The sequence below is a fragment of the Montipora foliosa genome, chromosome 8 (genome assembly GCF_036669935.1).
Source record: "Montipora foliosa isolate CH-2021 chromosome 8, ASM3666993v2, whole genome shotgun sequence".
Classification (NCBI taxonomy): domain Eukaryota; kingdom Metazoa; phylum Cnidaria; class Anthozoa; order Scleractinia; family Acroporidae; genus Montipora; species Montipora foliosa.
Genome location: NC_090876.1, coordinates 3,366,993 through 3,389,531, shown reverse-complemented (window position 1 = coordinate 3,389,531; position 22,539 = coordinate 3,366,993). Strand labels below are relative to the sequence as shown.

Genomic DNA, 22,539 nt, shown 5'->3' with positions numbered 1-22,539 from the left:
TCTACAGGGACTTTGAACTCTCCTCATTTGGGCGGCTCAAACGGTGCCTAATAGTTTATGACAAAATTTTATCACAACTATCGATTTTCGAGAAATTGGTTAAAGATAATACACTTGGCATACGACGATAGCAAGTATGGATAAGGGGGCTTAAATTATTTGCGCATGCGGGGGGGAAGGGGGTTGCGTTATTTTGAAAATTAACGGACGTTGTTTGAAATTTATGTCGGCTTTCCTACTTCACTCTGCTGACTCCAAGGCTGAATGAACATATTATAAAATATTATTATATCCATTCTCCTGGCCAAGAGAAAAGGTTCTCTCAAATATGGGAACTGTTAAAATTTGCCGAAATCCGAAAAAATGGAATATTTTACTTAATATTCCCGTCGTAGAGAGGTCTCGCACTTTTTCTGTAGCCACACTTACTGTGGATAATGCACTTGTCTAATATACACTCATCTCAGTAGTTTCAAAGGTCGACAAATAAGCAACAAAGTTAATGAATAGTTTAGCGTTTTAGAGGATCGCGCCAAAAGCGCTCGTTTTACTTCGCCTTCCGGTGTGTACATAAACGGAAAACTACGCTACGCCCCTACCGAATTGTTGTTTCTCAGGATAAAAATGATTGTGAAGTTGAAAATGTTGAATAAATATAAGCATTCTAATACAACATTATGAATGCAATCAATGGATGAACTGGCTGAGCTGTTCTGCTTTCATAGATAAGTTAGTTGGGTGGCTGCATATGTTTGAGGGAGAGAGAGAGGCGGGGGGTTGAGATAATGCTGGATAAAGTAGGGGGGTTATGTGTTTGTTGCCATTGCTATAAAGGGGGGTTGGGTAATGTTTGCAGGACTTTCCATATAATTTTGCCAACCCCCCCCCCCTCCCCCCCTAAATACTGTCTCGTCAAATCAAATCAAAGAACTCTTTCTCCACCAGTTAATATAATCCACTTACAATACACTTCTATGAACCGTTGACCGCCTCACAAATGCACGCATGTTTAAGACAATGATAATACTTTGGAGGGGCTGGCGGGGAGACAAGAAAGCTATCACTTATTCGTCGCTGGATTTTCCCATTCTATCATACTCTCTCCGATCCCCTCACTTTTGTTGCTTCTCTTTGCATAATTTTTATCCCCTTCATATTAGCACTCGTCCAAGAGAGAAAGAAAGTGCGTGTAGCCAACAAACACGACAAAATATGTAATAGAAATCAATGTATTCACAAAGTTATTTTTGTTGTAACCAAACCTCTACAAATCTATAGCAATGCAAATGTACACGATGTTTAAAACTCATAAAATACAAGTTAGTGGTATTTATCGGAAATGCAGGTTATTTACAATCTTGTTTTGTGAAAGATTCTCTCTTCACGAAAGAATGTTTACGTACAATGTCCATGCATAATACAAGTTGACATTTCTTTTTTTTTTTTTGCTTTTTTGAAGTACTTTTAATTTTTTACTCAGTCTATTATTGTTTTCGAACCCAAAACTTATGCAAGACCCCATAGGCTTTACCAATATTTCACAAGGCCTTTGTCAAGAAAGGGAGGAAAAAGGATGAAACATTTTTTATTGTTTCTGTATATACATGAATGTCTATCTATACTTGCTCGAGCTTTATGGCAACATCCTTCCAAGGGGAAAAAACGAAACCTTCCTCGTAGAAAGGTCAGTCATAGCAACTATTGCAAAGACAGTATAACCATGCCCCACTCAAAATTACTAACAGGTCAAATACATAAGAATTCATTTTTTTTACACAACTTCTTTTTACGATACCTACTGAAATCAGTTTGCTGGGGAAAAACTTTCATCAAACTGAACACTAAATACTAACTTCGACCTCTATCTTTTTGCTAGTTTCAAGACAATTCCTTTTCGTGGTGGCCCTCCGGAATCACTGCCTGACCCAGGGCCCTGATCTGTGACAAGCTTAACCGTCCATTCATTCTTATCACTGCCAGCATCCGATGCTGGGCTCGCCAACGGGCTGCACATTGGGCTACCTACCGATGAAGCTGATGGTGATGCTGGCATTGATGAAGCTGGAGTCGGCAGAGGTGTTGGAAGCCTGAGAGAACTGAAATCAGTATCTGAAAGTGGAAATGTTCTTTCTGGCCATGGAGGTACTGGTGGCCAGCTCTCTTCATCATTCATAGGTCTCTCCAGTCTATCAGTTGATGAAGACCTGCGCTGAGGAAGCTTTGAGTCTGATAATGATCGATGAAATTTATCCACCAAGGGCAGTGTGCCAGAAGTCGACGAGTTTGTAACAGATGGAGATAATATGGAGCTGGAAGCATAAGCAGAGACTGGTAATACAGACAGTGAAGACGGGAAGCAGACTCCAGTGGGTGTCGGCAATGGAGTATTACAGTTAGGAGTTCCTGGTGGTGTTCCACCCTGACTGTCTGCATATGAAAATGGAGACGGTGGGTCAGGATTACTTATTTCACTGCTCTGCCTGGTCGTCCGCTTTCTTTTCTTTTTTACCAGCCCTAAGAATCGTTTTCGTTCCTGCTCCTCACAAAATCCATGTCTAGTGACATAACCCTCCTCAGAAGTGTCTTCATCTTCCTTTTCCTCTGGCTCTTCAACCTGGAGGTAAAAAAAAAAAGAAAAAAGAAGACAGGAGTTAAAGAAAAAAAACTGAAGCTTGCAATTTCTTTGTACATTCACAGCCAAAAGAATTTGCCACAATAAAGACAAATGACAAAAGATCAAAAGTGCGAGAATGCTTCAGTGAGAAAGGGTGAAAATACAGAAAATGCTTTTTTCCCTACTTCAGCTTGAGACAATTTTAATTTTGAACCTCCTACTTTTCCCACGGCAAAATTTCCTGGCAGCCACTATTGAAATTCAGTGCTACAGGTAATGTGTACAAACCAAAGCTGTATCAACATTCATTGAGTCCAAAATGCTTCTTTGCAATGAAATCTGGAATAAGAAGTTTCTAACCCACTTTCTCCTGGGAGTGAGACTTGACAAATTTGACTCTGTTTAACGCCAGATGATTTTACTCCACCAAAGGGGCTGTCCTAGGGCCCCTGAGCAGTCAATGGGTTAAACCTCCTTGGCTGTATGCTATAACTCACATAACTTGCTCACTGCACAAAAAAAGCAGCGAAGGTAGTTCTCCTTGTTGTCTGGCTAATTTCATGTTGTAAAGTGTGTTTAAATTGGGAACATAGAAAATGGCAATTGAAAAGGGAAATAAAATTCCCCGACTAATTGTGAGTACTTAGTGAGCGCAAACAATATAATGAAGTGCTCTGAAAAAGCACATTGCATATTCAAAAAATATTATTCACCATTCCCTGCAAGAGAACAATGAAATGAACTTCAACCTTCAGTATAAAGTGCTGTTTGTACAAGTTTCACTTTTCAGCATTTTTCACCCTTTCATCTAATTAAAAAAAAAGTTGCAAATTGGAGAAGAACAGGAACAAAAGAGAAGAGAAAAGTTCATCACTCACCTCAACCTTTGTAACAGCCTCATCATCACCAACTTCATTGACTCGCCAACTGGGAGTTGGGATTTCCTTATACTGCAGTTTCTCAACTCTGGTTGACGAAGCCATTGAGTATGGAATAACAATGTTGTTGATGTCAAATGCACTACTTCCTTTCTTTTTCTTTAAAAGGGAAGACAGATTTGCTGGCATGGATTGCCCCAAGGACGGGGTGGGACTAGGGGTGGATGTTGGAGTTAACGGTGAAGACACAACTGTGGGCAAGGATAAACTCCTGGCACGTTTCTGCAGCTGGGCAGCTGATGGACAGATAAAAAAAAACACCACACAATTAATGATAACCAGTTTGTTAGTGCCAAAATAATGGATTCATCACTATGGAATTCATTTTGCTGAATTTATTAGGATACTTGGCGCATCTAGGAAAAAATAATAAGACAGATATACTAATTCCAGTTAACCCTTTGACACAGGGTCCGAAATTGCGCCTCCCTGGTTGCCAATGCAACTAAAAATTAATTGAGTAATGGGCAACCTACTATTAAGTTCAGAGCCATTAGCCAACAAGTGTCTTACTTTTTATCCTGCCAATGTTTTTGAAAAATGATATGAGTTTTCCCGTTAACTACCTCCATAACGTCGTAAGCCAACACGTTTTTTTGTGGTGGTTTCTCATATAATACGTATTGCGGGCAGAAAAACTGCGACTCAGTAAAGAGATTTGAGGGACTGGTGTGAGGAATGTAGCACGGTAACAACATGGCGGCTTGTGTGCAACAGAACGTGACTGGTGTTTCCGTGGCTGAATTTTTCAACAAAGGGGCAGATGGATTTCTTTGTTACGATAGAGGTCGGGTACATTTATTCTCCTAAATGTTCACTTTCGAAAGCAAAAAATAACGCTTGACACATACACAAGACCGCGCTCTTGTTGCTTCCCTGCTAACAGAGGTCTCTTTTCTTTTGCATTTGCTGGGTTGACGAGTACGGAGAAGAGATCTCTGCCATGGGTCGAAATTTACCGTGTTTAGCATGCACAGCAGTTACTTAGCGACCGAATCCTTACATCATACTTCTATGTTGTGTGGGCTCACTTAACAACAGCGGAATCACTGTAATAAAGGAATGTGTGGGACACAGTGGGCTCAAGTCACAGTCAGCAAACATGTCATGGGGCATGCGGTTTGAAGAGTGCCGTGGTAGGTTGTGGACGGTGGTTGGATCAGAGTGAGTTTGAGAGGTCGTTGCTTTCTGGTCTCAATAAAAAAGTTCAAAACGTGCATTTTCAGGCAAAAATTTTTGGTGACCACGATTTGCCATCTGGCGACTGAAAATTTTTATCCAGTTGCCAGTTGCTGCCCATACAAAAAAGTTAATTTTGGACCCTGTGACACCCAAGCCTGCCCGGACCGGCCAGACTTAGAATTTTACTCGTCAATGGAGAGCCCCTGGGAGTTAAATGGGTTGAGGCAAGTCCTTTGGTTCCAATTTCACAAAAACATCTTTATCCTGGTTCCAAAAATGTAAAATTGCAAAAAAAGCTTCAGTAAGCCAATGGTAATGATCTTCCCAAGAACAGCAGGGCATCCTAGTAATTTCAGATTAGCATGCAATAATCAAGTTAATGTTAGTGCCAAGAGAAATGTATAGCGACTACTTGAGCAGCAAAGCTTTGTTCCTTACCAGCACTAATAGCTGCAGCCCGTTTCTTCCTTGGTCCATCAGATGGTGTTATCTTGCTTTCTGTGGTCCTTGTGGCATTCTTTGAAGAAGCAGATACTGAATAGCCACGTTTTCGCTCCAACTTTTGATTATGAAGTTCTGCAATTATGACAGAAATGTGATTTATGGCAATGCTCTAAAATATCCTTATCAATAAAAGTGAAAAAAAAAAAAAAAAAAAAGAAGAAATGTGTGGTAGTGCAGTAACACAGCACTTTATTCCATAACTGTTAACTGAGCTGCATTTTGTTTTACAGGAGATTCAAGTTGCCTTTGCATAACATGTAGCTCTAATGGTACACAATATTTTTTGGGAACCTTAAGTCATTATAGTGCCTTGGTAGATGTCTTAGGTAAATAGCCTGCTAAGAAGACAAGTTTACTAGTAAAAAGGGAATTGAGAACCATTGGCTTTGAGGCTGACATGGTTATCATTTTCAAGTTCCCTTACAACTGCTCTTTCACCAAAAGCTTAAGTATCAAAATGATGGCAAGACACCAGGTTTTTGTCTTTACTAGTTTTCCTTTCAAGTGTTTCAAAGTTTGACAAGAAATGTGCAAATTCAACACGAAGACCACAATTGCCCAACTCTTAAGGTTGACCAGTCAAAAATTCACTCTCCAAGACGAGGTTATTTATCACCAGGTAATTCCATTGTTTTGGAAATAGAAGCTGCTTTATCATTCATTGTTATCACAAATCCTTGCCGATTTTGGGGCTCATTTGTTGAAACTCAAGCACCCTTCCAACAGACCTGTTTATTTTCATGGTTTATGCACGCACTGCAGACCTACTGCCACCACAAACTTACTCTTACAACCCGGGAACATAGTGTGTAGTGCATTTACAGTGCACCACCACAAAAATGAAAAAAAAATTAAAGAAAAAAAAAAAGCAAACAAACAATCTTAGTACATCTGAAACAACCATTGGAACAAGACTATTTGTGTGAGATTGCATAAGTTAGTTATCTTTCACTTAAACTGGATGTTCTTGGAGTTATTTCAGACAGTTCCTTTTTTTAATCCATCTACTTATTGACATGACAATGAAACTGAAATGTTGTTTGTTTCCATCGGGTTTTTTTTTTGCTTCTTTAGGAATCAACAAATTTAACTATATATCTGAATGAATAATGTTACAATATGATTCCTTGGGTTGTAGTCATAATGCTATTGCCTAACATAAGCCGATCTCAAACTGCTTCAATACTTAAATCACATCCTTGTTACTTTAGAGCTAGGGTAATTTACAGTCAAGCCAGCTCAAGAGCTTAAATTAATGTACAGTATCTAGCTGTGTACAAGTCTACCTTTTAAGGCCTCAAAAGAAGCTCCAAAAATCGCCCTTGACTTATACATTGGTCAAAGATCTAGAGCCAAGTTCCAGCTAAAATTAACATAATAATGTGGTCTTGGGCATAACAAATGCAGTGGACAAAAGACTTCAAAATGAATGTAAGCAATTCCATTTCAAATGAAAAAGGATTTGTCCAACTCTAAATGTTGAAGATACTCAAAAGAACAAATATGAAATAGACACTGGACAATTTTCGTTTTCTGAAGAGGGAAAGCTCTAAAAGGCATTTATGTTTCTTCAAATAAAACACGATTGTTCAACAGCTTAGTAACCGGGCGCAATACCTCATGTAGATTGACGCACAATTGGGAAGAAGTTTAGACTGCTGATTTTTTTTCAAATCCTGCTATACAAGAGGACACGTTGAATAATCCATCATTTATTTCCTCACAGCTGAAGGAGATAGGGACTATCACTCTCAAATAAACCACAACTTAATCGATAATACTCAGTGGTACATTAAGTAATTAGAAAGGCTGATAATGGATGTGTCATATTCATTATCATATGAACAAAGAACTGGTACCATAAAAATACATTTTTCTCTCATTTTTCAACACTGTATGAAAAGCACAACAGCGATGCATGCAAATGACAATGGGTATTGCATACACCAAAGAATTTCAACACCATGTAATTGATATGGAATGGGACAGAAGCTACTAGAAAATGTCTTTCTCCTAAGGTGAAATGCTAATGCAGAGATGTATCCAGGTTTTCAAATTTGGAGGTCCTCTGGAACCCTTTTTGAAAAATTTTGGGGGTCCAGCTAATTAATATTCAAGAATTAATATGCCATCTATTGCCTCTTAATTGCTGCTGCAGTACCCTTTCAGAATTCTAATTGCACAAATATTAAGTCTTATCCCTCCCAACGAATATGTACTTAAAATGATCAATTTCTTTGAAACTGTTGTGCCTGTTGATTCATCAATCAAAATGTATGGGCTGTCAAAGCTCCATCGATCACATCTGAAAACGTCTTGAGGAATCTGTATGCTGTAGGAACTGTTCGCTTCAGTTGATAAATTATCTAGATCTCCACAGCAAAAAAAAAAGAACTGAATCTCAATTTTCCGTAAAAGAGCATCATTTATTTTAACAACACTTAAGGTGTAATTTAGGAACAAAAGAGTAAACAAATGTAAGCGATTGATACACAGTTCATCGTCGGCCTGTGCGGCCGTGACTTCACCATGGCCAATGCTAATAATCAAGCGATTGAATACATTCAAGTTTCACGTTCAACATGTTAATTTTTAACACTAACAGACAAGTTACGTGCAAAACAAGAACCAAGACGATGACACGTGCGCACCCGGAATTAATATCAACAGGGTCGCACAAAACAAGAATTTAACATACTTTGCAGTTGGATTCTCTGTCATTTCGCTCACGATAAGCGAACTAATGCTTGAAAATCACTTGGATAGCACGCAACAAACTGAACTTCGACTGAAATGTTTTATTATCACTGGCGGAAGATCGAAAACGTCGCCAATTGTCTCGCCTAACAAACAGCTCAGATCATGTCACGCAACACGTGTGAATTCAAAACTGAACTCCTGAAGCTGGACATAATGGTTGAAAAAATGAAAGTATTCGACTACAAAAATCCGATAGGAACTCTATCATTTTTCCGTTGTGAGAAATGGGAATGTTCAATTTCCTTGTGAAATACGCGTTCGCATGTTTTTCCCAGCGTTCGTAATTTGCATAAACATTCGATTTTTTTTCTGCGTCCAATTGGACCCTTTGTTCAATAATCTATGCATCCAAAAGGAAAATGAGTGCGTCCCAGGACGCAATGACGCACTCTGGATACATCTCTGCTAATGAAAGACTTAGCTATTCCTGAATGTTCTCAGTTGTCTCTTGCTGTATAATAATCACCCATGCTGATGAAAAAGAATAATTTCTCAAGTTGCTCATTATGTTAACAGTCTACGCAACGCCGCCCTTCACTAAATATCCCAGTCTCAGGTGTCGTACTGGGTAGACATGAATTTACCCGACTAAGTTCGCAGAGGACAAAAAGAACCATTGTTATTTCAATTAAGCCCTGGTAATTGGGCATTGTTACGTTTTCTTTGTTCTTTATTTTTGCGGACATTAAAAATTTTGGATCCCATAAATGTACATGAAAGACCAGCCCAGGTATCAATGTTGTACCCAGATTTCAAGCAGACTATCTTTCCTCAACCTTGCTAAATTAACTGCTTCCGATTCGGATGCCCATGATATACTTTGAATAAATTCCTTTGCTCGCTTGTTCTTTATCCGCTGATCGCAAAAGCTCACAAACTTGTGAAGCTCACCAGCAGACATTTCAATCAAAGAAAATTATATTATTCATTTGCAAAAATATCGAAGCATGTGTTTGTTCATCTTGTTGGTAGGTTAAGTAATTATGTATGGGGCATAATATCATCGAAAAATATGGTGGCTGTTGTTGTTTGATTACATTGTGTGGAAGACAAGTATCATGCAAGTGGGTAGTTTTATTGTAATTATTCTTTCTCTTTTGAGCTAGACAAGCACATGAATTTGTTTTAAATTTAAAAATAAATTAATTGACTTCATGATCAATTGTCAAGTGGCGACTAGCCTGAAAATTCTGGTTGCCAAGGCTCAACTTTCAGTTGCATTGGTCAATGGTCATAATGACATTCTTGAGGCAAGTCTGCTCAGTTTTACACAATGAAATATCTTTACATTTTGCAGAACTGGTGGTTAAGAATCAAAGGAATGGCAGCAAACTTGATTAACTTAGGGATTTCTTCCATATGAGGCCTGGCCAGCAGCTTCCTCAAAATTTGATGAAGCTTTCTCTCTTCAAAAGGGTTTTTCTTCTTCCCAAGCAGCAGAGATGGCAAAACATGCCTTGGTTTTTATCATAACCATGTGTGTTCCTTGAACAATTAATGATTGAAAATTATGGTGGCTTTTTCACCACCTTTGAATTTCCACTCCAACATCTTCATTTAATTCTTCATTTCATCAACATTAAAAAAAATTGAATTTCTTAGAACATTTTTTTTTCAAAAAACACAGACAGTCAGACAAAGCACAATTTGTTCACAGTCATTTTTACTTCAAATTTTGGGGGGTTTGACTGTGAAATATTTTAGAGGGCAATTTTTGTGTAGATATCAAATTCAAACAGACAAAATTTAATTAAAAAAGCCATGTTGCATCAAGTTTGCACTCTGGTTCAAAACTACTGCTGGAAATTCATGTTTTATTCTTACAGATACTTAAGATCCTTGAAACAGAATACAGCTTCATTTGTGAAGGTTATCTTTTAGAACGAATTACCCGTTAAATTTTCAAATGCACATAACTTATGTATTAATAAATTTTAGTAGTATGCTTGACCTGGGCCAAATGTAACAACTTACTGGCAGAGGACAAAAGGGAGGCAGCTGCTCCCTTGGCAAGCTGTACACGTCTTTTCCCTGTCTTGGTGACCACAGGTGGTTTCCTGACAAATAATGAATATAAAGAGATAACGAAAACATCAGAGACAAAGCACTTGCTGTTCCTTCCACCTTTAGATATTGTGTCCTTAGCTTAGTCTTAGTCTTTTTCATACTCAAGAGAGTTTATAAACATGGGTCAACCAGCCTACATCTTCTACCCAAATTATTATTAATGTTGTCTGGGTCTGTCTAAGAATCTACCTCGATAGAATCATCCACCTCTGCCTTCATCTTTCATCAGATATTCAAATACTGTATTGTTTCCATGCATGGAAGGCTTTGGCAACTTATTTCCGACAAGTGGAAACAGAGCTGGGGTATGTGTAAATCCACATCCAAAGTTAAGAAACACAATATTCAAAAGAAAGGGAATGTTCATGTCAATGCCATTTTCACTCCTATGCCACATTGTGAAGCTGCAAATCTTACAAGTTTCTAGAGGGTGGATAACAATAACCACTAGAAGAAATCCAAACCATATTATTATCTTTCAAATAAGGTTCTCATACATTTCCAAACAGAAAAAACAAGAACCAGTTCAGTTCTTGTCACATGTAAGGCACAAATCACAGTATGCATTTGCATACAGGTACCTTAAATGCCCTAAATCAAGCAGTCAGGCATAAACTATCAACTTACAACAGAACTATATAGGACTCAGACTAAAATCAGAATTGACAAATACAAACTTCTAGAATGCTCCTCTTAACTTTCAGCTCAACACCATTTTCCATTATAGTTCACCACTAAATTTTCTCCGATTCTTATTGGTTTAAATTGATTACGTGACGTGATAGTGTTCGTCCGCGGAGAGACACTGTCAGCCCACAGTGCCCGTCCGAGGAAAATACCCGGATGGATAGTAGTCGTCCGCTGAAAATACCTCTGTAAACAAGCGGCCTTATGGAAAATAAACAATCGAAATTGTATTAAGAGGGTTTTTGTTTGTTTTCTTTTTCAAATTTTACATTGGCTGACACGGCTTTCGTCTAACAAAGTTGAAAATAATTCAACATGATTTTTGAGCTGGCGCGCGGAAGAAAATTTAGTAGTGAACAATAAAGACAATAGAGTGTTTATGTCTCGGAACTATCGGTCTGATGGTTGCCCCTTAGAAATTTGATGTTCTTAAAACTAGCATATTTGTTTTAAGAACATCAAATTTCCGTGGAGCAACTATCAGCCGATAGTTCCTTGACAGAAACACTCTATTGTTTAAATAGAAATGGAAAGAAGCAGACTAACAACAATTTTTATAAAAGTGACGTCACATTTGAAATTAAAGACATGTTTCGGTCGTGCAACGACCATCTTCAGTTGAAAGTAGAATTAATTTGAAGTTACATTATAAATTCAAATGTAACTTCAAATTAATTCTACTTTCAACTGAAGATGGTCGTTGCACGACCGAATCATGTCTTTAATTTCAAATGTGTCGTCACTTTTAAATAGAAATCCAGTAAACAACTAAACATTCCAGGTCTGCACAATTAACATTACACAGTTTTGAGCTATGCACAGAATTTACGTAGGATGACAAGTTCCACGCACACACTGAAAAATTACACTCAGAGCAGATTTTAGAACTAAGAATCTCAACCCACATATCACACTATGACACCAAGTCCAAGATTAGAACTCTAGAAAACATTGGTGAAAGAACAGTGCTCTTAACTTTGTGATCACTTTAAAACTCTAAGCTATTCTAGGCTATTGCATTTCAAAGCAATAGCAGTCAGAAGATCCAAAAGCAACCAGATGAAGGAGGTTTCTGATGACAGACCCAAAACTATCACATGGCAGGTTGTACACTGGATAACATATTGTCATCTTTGAAAGCCCAGGTTGATGATAAAAATATCTCGTAAATATTAAGACTTTGCTGTTGATGGGTACATCCATCTTCTGGCATTTAAATGTGGAAAAAAAACCCAAAACAAAACAAAGCAGTACCCATGAACAATGATACTTTAGATTCTTTCTTGTTTGATTCTTGGTCCATAGCTAAAGGGAAAAGAGTTGTTTTTGAAGATAGAAAATAGGGATAGTTTCAAATGCTTGGTCAACTTGAGATGAATTAGGGTTGAATGAAGCAGAAGTAATTTATTGCTTCTCTTTACGACCCAGTGACGTATATCCCTTACAACATTTAGTACAAAATCGCATGTTAATTCAAAATTAACATAGCAATCATTACTGAATTTACCTAAAAATATATCCTCAAACTCTGCCACTAATTAACATGTTATGGTTGACAACATTCCACAGAGATCACAACAATAAGCAGTGCTATTTTAAGCTATGACTGTCGCTATTTACACTTCAGTTAATCAATAACACTGCTTACATTTTAATTCTTTCACCTATCTTAACAAGGCACTCTAGAAAATGCCTTGTGCTGGCCTTAGCCCATTTTATTGACAACATATGTTCAGCAACATCAAATGAACCAAAATTTTTCTACAACTTAGTTGTTTTCAGAAAATGATGATGTAATCACATTTATTCTCCACCAATTGTCAAAATAGCTGCTTCATCAGTGTAAACTAATGCTAAAAGCCACAATAGCAATAATTTGCTCGGTGTCCTTTTAATTAAATGCAGCTAGCCAGAATGTGACCAATCACAATCAAAATATATATTTTTAAATACTTAAATAACATTGTCAACGACTTACTTCTTTTCCACGATCTGTGGGTTCCTCATCACCTGTGGTTTAGTTCTTTTCTCAAAGCCACCCCTCTTCAATAATGCTCCAAAGTGCAACTGGAGAGGGATGTCTACTTGGAAAAAAAAATTACCTTAAAGCAACTAAAACTGACAGAAGAAACCAGCTTGCACATTAAAATTGCCAATACCACACTTTCGTTGATTGGACAACAAGTCTGACAAAAGTCTTACATTTACTGAAAGGGAATTCTCATGTTACATAATTAGGGTTACAGTAACTGAAAATGCCATCAACAGCCACATAAGCGGCACCAAATTATTTGTTTACCTGTGCAGAAAGAGAGAACAGGGTGAAATGAGGCATCAAGTAATGCAACCTTCTCTGCCATTGTTTGATTAGGGCTAACGACTGGTAACGTCCTTGATAACTTTGAACAAATCAAACAAGGTGTTGTAGGCATAGCACAGCAACAGAACAGAGATAAAGGTTTAAACTTGGTGTTCCTCATCTGAGATAACTGCACCAAGCGTCGCTTCCTGATTGCATACACTCCTCTTGTTCTTGCACACTGTGGGAAAACATCACTTGAGGAAGATGGTAGAGGAGGACAAAACTTGTTGTCAGTAGAATCATTTGAGTTAACCACTGCTCGATAACGTTTGATTGGCACATCCTCATCATTTAACAATGAACTGTCAAGGAGACTTCGTTTCACCCCATTCAACACATGATTATCTGGTTCCTTTCCTGGATCTTTCTTACCATTTTCAGATAAATGCAACGATTTTGCCATGTCTACAGATGAGACTGATACCACACTGCTTTTCAGTCCCTTTAAAATTCCATTCCCTTCAATATCATTGGCACTTTTTGTCAAAACAACATCTGAAGTACAAGCCTGTAGTTTAACAGATCCTTTTCTCAATCGTCCACCCTTGTAAAGGTCATCATATCGTCTAATCTGCCGCTCCACATTTATGATCTGAGACTGCAGCCAGGACCAATGGGAAGCTATGACTCCTTCTTCCAAGTGGCACTGTCTCTTCAAGTTTTTAGCTCTGACAAAATGAAACAAAATTATGAGTTAATCAATATTATTTTAGGCTTTAATAAAACTTGAACTTACAGAATAAGATAACGACCACACAAGGCTCGGATCACTAATTTAATTAAAAAAACTAGCAAGATTATTGTGCTTACCAGCCAATATTGTCACAGATTGTCCACCAAAATTAGAAAAAGAACTCAACATTACTGTCTTAAGACCTACAATTATTACTCTTAACCTTTTCAGTTCAGAGAGATTGTTCCATTTTAAGCTCAAAGTTAAAAAAAAAAACTTCCTCACAAGTCTTGAGGTTCTGAAGTAAGACATAAAATAAAACTTCTTGAAGCTAGAACCAATTCCGGCACAATATACTCATATCATTCAAATTAAAATGTTATGCAGCTTACAATCAAGCGTGAAACAGCATAGCTACATATTTAGAGAAAAGACTACAGCTATGAACACACCAAGGGGATTGTAATATTAGGGGGAAGAACATTATGTAGTGCATGTTACCCAAAAAATGAGAGACCTTTATTTTTAACACTTGCAATTTAATAGCACACTTAAACTTCCATGTTTAGGGAAGACAGATCTTCTCTTCAAGGAAAAATGTTACAGGAAATGTATATACTTTTAGCAACTTCTAACTTTTAACTCTTTTAAGCTAACATGTAGCAAACATTTTAGGTTAAAAAAGAGTTCCAGGCTGGGCATAAAAACTGAAGAACATATATTATTTATTTTTTGTTGCAGAAACCAATATTTCAAATATTTACCAGGTACAAGGAAAAGAAGCCCCCGTGGTGTAAATTATATTTAAACCAAGTACAAGACAGTAGTTTTTACATCTTTCCAAAAGACGAAGATGACAGAACTGATTTTCTCCGAAACAACTGACAAAATTAAAACCCTACACATCGGTAGGATCCGACATGAAAACTACATTCTAAAAAAATAAATTTTCCTTTCATAGTTTCAATGACATGTATGCAAATAACTTTAATGCTGGAAAGGAGTGGGTATAAACAAAATAAACGCAAAAAATAGACTCTGGCACCACTTTTAAAGAGCACTATTGGACCCTATTTTCTAGAACAACACTTGCTCCATGGGCCAAAACAATTCGGATGTCAGAAGTGCCACAATTCCCGTAAAACACAAAGTTGAAAATGCTACATTATTATCGTTCAACGTGATAAAAACCAATCCACATCAAAGCAAAAAATACAATTTCAGTGGTTGCCTTGTAATGGCCACTCTGCAAGTCTGTGGTGAATAACTTCGGGGTTTACATTTCGAAAAGGAGAGCGAATTTGAAAACAACTGATAAGTTTACTATTTCCCGCTTCAAATCGATCGCATTTGTTCGGGCTCTGCCTCTGGTGTTACACATAACTCGCGAGGGAAATTTAAAAAAGTCACTTGTATCTCAAACAAATTTACAACAACAATCGAACTCGGTCGCACCAAAAATATGCGAACTTAACTTGAATCTGGAACGGCCACTGAACATTGCTGAAATATAAATACCACTTGCGATGCTAAAATGAATTGGGAAATCAACGCATTTCGTGGGAGATGAGGAAAATGAAATTTACAGCTCGCAAAATTTATCACGTTAACGAACGAGAAAAGTCGAAAGAAGTGTGTTTCACCTCCAAACAAACTGACCATAAAATTGAAAAACGATGGCTTTTCTCACCTTTTGCTGCGAAGTTTCGTTTTCCTTGGTTCTATAAATTCATCTTCGCTTTCTTCACCAGAGCTTCCTTCCGTGGCGTCAGAGTCATGAATGCTTTCCAAAAACTCGAATTGTGAACTCCAGCTTTCCACTGAATTTACAGCATCTGACTGTTTACCAAAATCTTTAAATTCACCCAAAAGATTCCCTTCCACAATGTTCAGTGATTCAGCAGATATACTCTCTAATTCCTTTATTACACTATCGACAGTCGTTGCGTTGTTGTTTTTCACCCGGCTTGCATGATTTCCAGGCATCGCTAGCTTAATGTCAACTCGATCGGCCGTAAGTTCCGCGGAAGTATTTGAAAGCCTTTTATTTTCGGGAAGAATTCCGATCCCTGAAATGTCTCCTGCTTCGACATATGATTCCAAGGAATCGAGACTTAACCTAGGCTTTTCTGCCAAACTTTCTAATTGTTGAAGCACATGGTCACCTAGTTGCCGCGCTTGTAGTTTGCGAAGGCGCGTTTCAATTTTTCTGGCCCTTCCTTCGAGCTTTGTATGTCGTCGATGAGCCAGCGAAGTTTTTTGAGAAATCAAAGAATTTCTGGATTCCAAATTTGCTACTGGGTGCAGCGAAACTCTACCCCTTTCTTCCTTTTCGCAAACAGTGTTACATGTACCAGCCGAAGTCTTCGCCGTTGAAGCACATGTTGTTCGAGAAAGATCAAGGCCTGAGCTGCGCATTTCTTCTTTAGAAGAGTGGCTTGACATGTTCGCAGAATTTGTTTCCACTTTATCATCACAATGTCCGTTTGGCATCTCAGTTTTGCCTTTAATTTCTTCGTTGAGTCGGGAAACAATGGGTGTGTTCTGCTCCGAAGGCTTGATAGTATTTGTAATGTCTGCAATGTTATTGTCACTGATCAATCGTACGAGCCCGTTATGAGAAATCAGCTTCAAACCCAAAGTAAGACCAGCAGTTTCTTGCTTAAGATCCTCTTGTACAATTGACGAACAGTGACGATCCAAAGAATGTTTTCTCGAGGACTCCGGAGACGCGCTCGCCTCGGTCAGAGCGGGAGCCATTTGAGCCATCTACCATACTTCACTTCACAATGACTGCCGATGGCAACGAGGCCCCGTTGAAAGCATTTTCGCAACTGCTTACAACAGGAAAATAAATCGAAAAAATAAAACTCAAAGGATAAAACACTCCAAAATTCAAACTTTTTGATGTTCATTCAGGGGGAGTAGTGAAAACGTTTTTTAGCGCGCCGAGCACGTGACCGCCACGTCTTGGTAGTGCGTGTTCTAATCTCGCAAAAGAACACACCAAACTTGATATATGCAAAAACGCCGAATTTTTGTCTTGATTTTACCGCCAAATTTTACCGTCAACACAAAGCCAGTACCAGACAGATTGAAGATGAGTACAATTCAAACCTTCGGAATGATACTTCAGGCAGTTTCAATCCCAAATAGGCCACCCTTAACGCGAGTTGAAATTCTTTTCCCGCTAACCAAAATGGCGGCGTTGAATCTACTACAAGGTTCTTGTATCAGCGAAGGCCTCGTGCAAATATCATACGCTCTAGGCGACTGCATCAATACTCCAACCACCCTCCCACAGGTATTGCGTGATTGGAGGAGAGACTAAAAAGCATCATCAGCAGACAAAGGCGAATGAGGAGAATTGATTTTTCCATCAGAGGGTCGAAAAGTGTGAGATTTCCTGTACTTTATACGAGCACACCTCCTTTGCGAGAAATACCGTCCACGAAGCGAAGATTTTCCCCTCGAGAAATCTGAAAAAAACGGACGCAAGCAAAGCTTATTCTTCGCAAAATCAATGATCATTAAGATAATATGTAAGTAAGGGATCTATATTGCATATCGTGAGAATTTTGCGTTCGCACAGAAGATAAATTAAAGCGACGACCGAGAATAGTCAAAGAAGTGCACGACAAGGAAATTAAAAAGAAAATTTTAACACTAAAAGTGAAATGTCTATCTTCGGGTTTGAAAACCAATTGCTGTATAAATTTGGGGAGAAAAGAGTGAAAAATAACAAAGTTGTTCTCACACGAGTGAAAACAGTGACTTATTGTACAATGTACAGCTTCAAATAAGAGTTGATCGTTACAACTGTATTATCCATTTCAAAGCATTTAAGAAATTGTTTGAATCTCGGCTGAACTGGGGCTAAAGATCAAAATTATTTCGGCTGTGGCGTGAAACTGAGTTTCTTTTTTCAGAAAATGTTGTTCCATTTGGAAACCGGAAGTGACAGCAAGAGCTTCCAAAATGACAAAACTTCGTACTTCGGTTTTCTTCGGTTGATTGTACAACAGTTAATAAGGCCGTGTTCTCAAGCCTTTTCATTTAGAACAAAATTGCTTTGGCCAGACCAAGAAAAATTATTCTGATAAGATTCGATAGAATTTATCAAAATGTGTTGAGGGTAACAGAGTATTGTACCAAAACATGTCCTCAGGATAAAACCTTTGAATGGTTTTCACCACAACAAACAAGAGCCCAAGAAGGGCAGGTACAAATCACAGGTGACAGGTCATTGTTTTACCAATACAGAAACAATCCTAACCGTTTACCAATGCTAATATTAGGCCTAAAAACTTTTGTTTAGGCCTACTTCGGCCTAAGATTAGATTTAATGAATGTTTAGGATTCTTTCTGCATTGGGAAGTGAATCACCTGTCACTTTTGACCTGTGTTTTGTACCTGCTGGCCCAAGAATGAATGCACAAAAGGTTTCTATTTTTGCACAGCTTTTTCTTTTTCCTTAGGTGCTCGTCCTGAAGTGATTCAAGCAGTGAAAGATAGTATCATTGAAAGATAATTGTTATTTTTTTATAACATCTCTGCTTTTTCAACAGGGATCTGCTAACCACATAAGATTTCTTTTGAAGAGAATTAGTAAAAGGCCAACTTTTTTTATGAAGCGCTAGAAAGTTGCTTTGTATACAAGCTCTTTGCTGGCTAAGTTGCGAAATTATTCCCCACCCCACCCCAGTAAAAATCTTTTGACACGCTCTTCCAAACACGTAGCCACCCCCTAAAAAATTCGTCTTTGACCAAGTCAACGACTTCCAAGCAAAACATCTTCATTTACCAAAAATAATATACAAAACGGATTATTCCATCACTATAAAGGCAAGTGATGTCTTGCGCAAACACGGCTTTGAAATTAAACGAAACGGCGCAAGTTGCACACTTAACTTCGATCCAACGTTAACGGGAAGTAATGATAAAGATGTTGTGACTTTCTCATAAAAGTATTTTGAGATTGTCCGATAATTTTGCACTTTACCTTTCTTAGAACGAAATCACTAAAAAATTATTTTTCTTACTTTACTTTAAACGAATTATAATCTCCCCAAAGCATACCGCCTTAACACAGCAAGAAATCAGTTTCTTCCATAACAGAAAATAACAGACCTGTTATGTCTCGCCGGCCCCAGTCCTTCATCATAGAGTAGGAAAGCCAGATAATTTTTCTTCCTCCCGTTGTCCCGACCTCTTCCACTAGTGAATCCCGTTATTAAAATCATTTCGATAACTCAAAATCAATTCGCAGATATTTGCCTAAAAGGAAAAATATTTTTTCCTGCAAGTGGGGTCTTCCCCTCCACTGTAGCGCATAAAAATCTGTCAACTTGGCTTTCTCGCGTAACTTAGCAGCCTGGCCTCCTTATAACAATCCATATATGGGTAATAATTATTCTCCTCAAGCGGCTTTTCTCTGAAATGGGAGGAGAGGGTAATGTACGGAGAGGTGATCGACATGCTTTCACACAGTTTGCTGAATCGACCCTACCCGAATCTCGCCTTGCTCAAAGGTACGATTTTATTCCAGAGTTCTCCCAAAGATCAAACACCTTTCAGAACGTTTGCAGCCAAAAAAATTGGTTTTTTCCGAGGCATTTAGGGAGCGATCGATTATTACGCCCCTGGGGGCGGGGCGGTGGCTCGGGAGGAGAAGGAGGGGGGGGGGGGGTTACAATTTTTAAAGAGGCTTAATTTTGGGGGTCAGTTTTGAAATGGTAAAAAAAGTGACAGGGTTCGAGATTTTAAGATTCAGGATTGGGTGGGGGTTCAATTTCACTATGAAATTATTTTGAGGGTTAAAGTTTAGATACACAAGTCTTTTCTGAAAATCAACCCCCCCCCCCCCCCTTCCCTGGGATGTAATAAATGATCGCTTGCTTAAACACATCTGACCATTTCTGCTGCACAGGGGTCTTCCACTCATCCTGTATGTGATTAAAGTTGGTTATACAAGCTATGTCCTGACCAGCTGTTTTGAAATTTGAACTGAGTATTCAAATCTGCAGGCCAATTCTGAACTTTGCTCTCAAGAATTCTGAATTCCCGTGGATTTTTCCTTGATGTATAAAAGATATTTAGCTATGAACTTTTCATTTTGTAAAATAAAATTAATGGTGTTTGAAAAGTGGAAACTATTTTAAGCATTTGATGAACTATTGTTTAGTTATTGTGCATCTTTTGCAGCAACTTTGAGAAAAATTTTCAAAATTCCATTCAAATCTCGAAAGTTCCAAAGAAGAATTCGAATGTTCATTTCAGTCTTGTCGATACTAGTCACATGTGGCATAGCTTGCCTGGTTTGGGGGGGGACTCCCATATAAAAAGGGGGGGATGGTCGTTGGAAATTTTAAATTAAACCCCTAGAGGAGACCAATCTGGCATGGCTTAGGCTTTTTTTGACCCCTAAAGGAGACCATATTAAAACACGGATATGTAACAAATACAGTGACTTTTAAAGATGGCAAAGACATTATCATCTAATACTTTCACCTACGTGAAGAAATACAAAAGTGTAAATGTACAATTTTACATTTCTTCACGTGCAACCCTAGAGGAGACCTTCACGGCTATATATGATTGCGTTTTGCCCGGAACACCCTAAGTGAGACCAAAATCCGAAATTTACACTCCTAAGCTAGACGATGAGTTTTCCCCCTGGGATAGCTTGACTGTAACATTAATTTTATTAGTCATGCAATTAAGGATGTCCACAAAAAAAATGACGAAGTTGATAATTTGGGGAGGTTAATTCAAAGGAAATATCTCCCCCTCAAAAGACCTGATGGGTTTGAAATCTCTGCTACATAAATTATGTGATAAGTGGGAATGGGAAGAGAGGAGCAAAGCATAGTACTTAATTTGCAATGAATGTTTAACACCAATCAGTCTCAGTATAACATGATGTTAAAGGTTTTTTGTCAGAAGAATCTCCTTTCCACTGATAGTTCTGCAATAGGATGAAAAGAGACTTTGCTTTAACTTGCAATTTTCTTGGATCTAATCACATATTGCCCTTTTTCTGGGCAAAATTATACTGATGTTGTTAAAGGAACTTTGCCAAAACTTGGACCATATTTCCAGCGAAATAAGTACTTCACTTCAGAGCTTTAAGTCAAGTGGTTGGAGTTGGGGGAGGGGGAAGACTTGAAAATAAATTTTGGAGTGCAACTTTAGATAGTATAGGTGTAACATGCCTGTATGAAAGATAGTAAACTGGTTGCTTCAATGGGCAAAAGGACAACTGAAACATTAGGTTCCTAGACAGAGTCCTGCATAGGACTCAAATAAATAATATGAATAAATAAATAAAAACTTCATTTAAACTACGAGATGAAAAAAAATATAGCACACAGAGTGCTTGTTGGACTGAACAAATAGTTACGGTGTAAAAATACAAATACATCAGTACAAATATTAAAACATGGTTGCCAATAGCATTTTTAAAAGTTATTTGTAATTGCATGCTTTGTATTTTTACCTGTAACGATTTCCTCGGTACAACTTGCACTCTGATTTTTTAGTTGTCATTTCGCCCGTTGAAGCAACTAGTTTACTATCTTCCTGATGGCCTTGGTTGTTCAAAAGGTGGACAACGCTAGCCACTGGATAAATCGCCATCCAGCTGAAAAACACTAGCAAAACCAATAATTGATTTATCCATCGAATAATTATTTATCCATAGAATAGCGTTATCCACCTTTTGAACAACAGGGCCTGGTTCAAGTTTTTCTAACTACTAAAATTAATGGAGTTTTCCTGGGTACCCCCTGATTTGCCTCCTTGGCTGTTCTTGTAAAATAGCCTACTGGTATACCTCTAGCCAGTCGGGATTCTTAACCCTTTCAGGCCCGAGGGGTTCCCCATTGACGAGTAAAATCGTCTGGCGTTAGACAGAGTAAAATCTATAAGTGCCATTTGGCACTATCGGGCCTGAAAGGGTTAAACGGGGACATAGTTTTTGGATGCTGTTAGCTTAAACGGGGACATAGTTTTTGGATGCTGTTAGCTTAAAGAGTTGCAGCACTTACATTGTTACTATGATCAAAAAATCACTTCCTGTTTTTCTTGAGCAGAAGGCCGTTTACTTTGAATGTAGTTTTGGATTCCACAGTCTGCCATTACTCACTTTCAAAACTGACCAATTGGACCTCAGAGGGTCGGATCTACGTGACATCATTTACCCACTAGCTTGAATTCAGTTTGTAATGTATGCAAAATACAACTTTAAAAGTCTTAAAGCTTGAAACTTAATTCAGGCATGTAAACATGCACTGCATTCTTAATCTAGTGAGTCTTTGACATCATTTTCTCCTCGATCCAGCTCTCTCAAGATTAAATGGTGGACCATTAAATAACAAAATTCCAGTGAAAATAAACTGGCATCTATTTGGAATCTAGACTTAAAACTTGGGTTTAGTGTTTAGTTAACATAGGTTTGAAATCAAAGAAATCTATAACACAGATCAACTTTACAGGAACACTTTGGTAATCAATAATGACCTAAGACACCTTTTTCCTAATGGTATTACTGAGTACTAATGGTAGTAATGAGTTCACTATTGCAAATTTTATTTCAGTAATCATTTCAATAATTTGTTCCTCAGATGAATAAAGCAAAATTCAAATCACGCCTCAGATCAAAACTCGAAATTTGGTTGGTTTATTGCTAGGTTTATGATTTGCATAATGTGTCATAATATGTCAAACAACAGCCATTTCACTCTAGCAACAT

At 38.0% G+C, this 22,539-nt stretch overlaps 1 protein-coding gene across 1 annotated transcript; it reads right to left on the bottom strand.

Moving 5' to 3' along the window:
- Nucleotides 1-1,213: 1,213 nt before the first annotated feature.
- On the bottom strand, nucleotides 1,214-19,129 carry LOC137967778 (KAT8 regulatory NSL complex subunit 1-like). The gene is made up of 8 exons (XM_068814345.1): nucleotides 18,918-19,129; nucleotides 15,478-17,266; nucleotides 13,052-13,782; nucleotides 12,731-12,833; nucleotides 9,973-10,055; nucleotides 5,173-5,310; nucleotides 3,493-3,788; nucleotides 1,214-2,614 (listed from the first exon to the last, which is right to left on the bottom strand). Exons 2-8 carry the CDS (start codon nucleotides 16,554-16,556, stop codon nucleotides 1,862-1,864), a joined length of 3,183 nt encoding a protein of 1,060 aa, XP_068670446.1. The 5' UTR covers nucleotides 16,557-17,266; nucleotides 18,918-19,129; the 3' UTR covers nucleotides 1,214-1,861.
- Between the last annotated feature and the right edge of the window lie 3,410 nt (nucleotides 19,130-22,539).